Here is a 3553-nt window from a genome sequence, read left to right as displayed (position 1 = left end):
ACTGGCATTTGCAATGGGCTAAAATGTGTGTCGTAACTCAACTCACTCAATTCTTACAAAGTTTTAATTGATTTTTTTTCTGTACCAAATAAAAGTATTACTTTATTTTGCCTTTAGTATAGTTATGTATAGCATATTAAATTTAAAACAATAAATGTTATATAAGTACAAACAGATGGAAGTGTTATAGAATGAACAAACAAATATGGTAGGAATTGAGAAGGCAAACTTGCTATAACCTAACACTTGATCTAAATCTTGAGTAACTAAAGTTCTGGCTGTTCCTACGACTAAACAAAGGCATCTTTGGAACAGGTATACATTTTATGAGTAAACTAACTGGCCATGATAAAGCAGCTATCCCAATACACACTTTCCACTTCATCCAATTCAATCTCTCAGTACATGCAAACTCTTTCAGCATTTCAATCATTGCAAACTGGATAACGACTATCATTCCTACAATCCCCCAAAATAACCGCTTTGTTTTTAGCTCTCTGAGGAGACCCCCTTCGTAGTTTCTCAGGTAGAATATGTTGAAAAGTTGGCAGAGAACAAAGATGTTGAAGATCATTGTGTCCTTTTCCTTGTCGCTTAATTGGTATCCTGATTCACCTGTGAATTGGATGGTAAGCAACACTGAGATCAGGTACAATGCTTGTCCCAATATATTTTTCCACATGATATTGGTTATAAATGGCTCATTTTTGTCAGTTGGTGGCTGCTGCATGAGCTTTGTTCCAGGCCCGTCGATAGTGAGAGCTACAGCTGCTAATGTCCCCACCATCAGCTTTACCCAAAGTACCTGAAGCATTGCATAGGGAACATTGCCTGCTGAAATTACTGTGACAATGTTGATGGTCACGGGCTCGCTAGCTGAAATTGCTGTCACAAAGTCTATCACCAAAGAAGCGATAGTTGCTGTTAGTTGGTACTGGGTGAATATCTGAACATTGTTGTATGTGGTTCGGCCCCAACTTAGAACTCTAGCTATGGAAGCAAAGTTATCATCCATGATGACAATATCCGAGCAGTTCCTTGCTGCATCGGTTCCATGATTACCCAATGAAAGCCCCACATTGGCTTCTCTAAGAGCTTCTGCATCTTCCACTCTGTCTCCGGTAACTGCAACATTATGACCTTTCTTTTGCAAGCATCGTACCATTAGAAGCTTGTCCAGCGTTGAGGCTCTTGCGATCACACGAATGTTATCAACTTTCTCCAATCTTTCATCGTCAGCATATCCTTGGAATGTTGTTCCTTCAATGACTTCTCCAGTGGATGTGTCATGAGGATCAATTATACCACAATCAATAGCTGATGCACGAGCGGTGTGGATATCATCTTTTGTAATGATTTTGATGTTCACTCCAGCATCTTGGCAGTCCATCACAGCTTTCCTTGCTTGTTCTCTACATGGAGCTTTCAGGCCGACAAATGCTAATAAGATCGAATCATCTTCTTTGAGCTTGGGATGGAAATGCCCTTCATGATCAATCTGATGTTCTGCTGTTACACTTCTATATGCAAAACCAACACAGTACAAACCATCCATTGTCATCTTTGTAATTCTTCCCTGCAATGCTTCTCTAGTATCATCGTTTATATCTTTGACATCCCCTGTCTCCTCGTAGTAACGTGAACACATGGCCAGTATTGCCTCTGGAGTTCCTTTGTGGTGCACATGTACTCTGCTGTCAGCATTCCTCCTTATCAAAACACGCCCTTGGTATTCCGAGTTGAAGCTTTCAGCATGGACAAGTGTACATCTTTCTTTCAGTTGTTGTACATCCATATTCATGCTTTTGATGCCCCAGCCCAAAATTGCATTTTGAATTTGATCCTCAATGTGTTCAAATGAAGATCCTGGTGGGATCTTGGTTGTGTTCAGAGCCATTCCTTCATGAAGCAGATCAAGAATTTCTGGGGCAAATGTAGAGAAAGTACCTCTTCCAAAATACTCTTCACGTAGCCAAAACTCTCTGACCTGCAGAGTGTTTTCAGTCAGTACTCCTTCCTTATTCGTACAAATCACAGTAGCGGAGGCCATTGCTTCGCAAGCTGAAAGACTTCTAACAAGTGCTTGATCAGTAATCATCTTCTTGGTCGAGTAAGCTATGGTTAGTGCACAAGCTAACGTTAAACCTTCAGGAATAGCACCCGATGCAATTGCAACTGGAGTTGCTAGAATCCCAAGAAAGGCTTTCCATACATCATGTATACTTGTCTTACCTCCAATGAACAACTTCCTCCCATTGTTTTGCATATTCCCTGTGAAGTAACGGACCAACAGAACTAAAAGAACCAAGAAACTGACTGCCAAACCAACCTTTGCTATATGCGAGGTCAGTTTGTGTAGTTTCTTCTGTAAAAGTGACTTATGATCATGATTGACACAAGCTGGACTTATGATTTCTGCCAATGCTGTATCTATGCCAACTGCTGTAACAAGCATTCGACCATTACCCCTCAAGACCTTGCTACCCGATAACAAGAACACATTGGTGCTATTGTTAACTTCCACAAGGTCATTTTTCTTTGTTAAAGTTGATTCATCAATATGTAAGGATTGGCCACCTATGTATATCCCATCAGCAGGGACTTGATCTCCAGCTTTCAAGCGAATGACATCTCCAACAACTGCTTCAGAAAATGTGATACTCATATCCTTCCCGTCCCTAATCACAAGAATGGAGACGGTTTCAATTGGCCTACAAAGTTCATAAAGTTGCTGTTTATGCCAATAGTTACAAAAAGCAGAGAGACTAATGGCAAGAAACAGGGAAATTAGTATAATTCCCCCATCCAAACATCCTTTCACCCCATGTTTTTTTATGCCAAAACCGAGCGATAAAACAGCATACAGCAGTACAATGATGATGTTAGGATCTTTGAGGCTCTTCAATAATATTTGCAATAGATTTACTGATGGCTTCTTAAATGTGTTAGTCCCAAAATGTTTGCGCCGAGAAGCAATATCCTTAACATCACCTAAGATACCCTTGTCAGCATCAGTTTTCAGGGCAAACAACACGCTTTCCACACCATCAAACTGTTTAACATCTCTCACTCGAACGAGTTTTGCTAACATTTGCTTGTTGATACTCGAAAAACATTCTGGTTCGATATCAACTACTGTATAAGATTGAGAGCGCGAAAAGTTGCTCAAGAGCTCAGTCTTGTTTTCAGCAACAATCTTCCTGGCTGTAGACAGCAATGCCCTGGAAGTATAGAGAATTTTAAACGCCCAACGCCATCTCTTCCTGGCGGGGGACGTTAAAATAGGCGTTAATTGCACTTGCAAGATGTTGTCACACATAATTTTTGGTAAAACAATAATAATATCCAAATAGGTAACTGAAGATGGTGTTTAATATAATTTCTAGTTTGATAATTTGAAATGTCTGTTATATTCTGTTGTTGCATAAAAGAGGTGATGGCTGCAAGTTTATAGACAAAAGTAAACCGTGTGTAACAGACAGGCTGCTAGGAGTGAGGAGATGATATTATTCTTGGAAGTTGCAGTAATAGTGAAAGTTATAAAAGATTGATT

The 3553-nt window shown here is 39.9% G+C and overlaps 1 protein-coding gene across 1 annotated transcript; it reads right to left on the bottom strand.

Annotated features, from left to right (window-relative positions):
* Positions 1-232: 232 nt before the first annotated feature.
* LOC125850679 (calcium-transporting ATPase 12, plasma membrane-type-like) lies at positions 233-3319 on the bottom strand. The gene has a single exon (XM_049530534.1). It carries the CDS (start codon positions 3317-3319, stop codon positions 233-235), a length of 3087 nt encoding a protein of 1028 aa, XP_049386491.1.
* Between the last annotated feature and the right edge of the window lie 234 nt (positions 3320-3553).

Source organism: Solanum stenotomum, unplaced genomic scaffold (genome assembly GCF_019186545.1).
Source record: "Solanum stenotomum isolate F172 unplaced genomic scaffold, ASM1918654v1 scaffold18559, whole genome shotgun sequence".
NCBI classification, from domain to species: Eukaryota; Viridiplantae; Streptophyta; class Magnoliopsida; order Solanales; family Solanaceae; genus Solanum; species Solanum stenotomum.
Note: the sequence above shows the minus strand (reverse complement) of the source record. Positions and strands in the feature narration are given on the sequence as shown.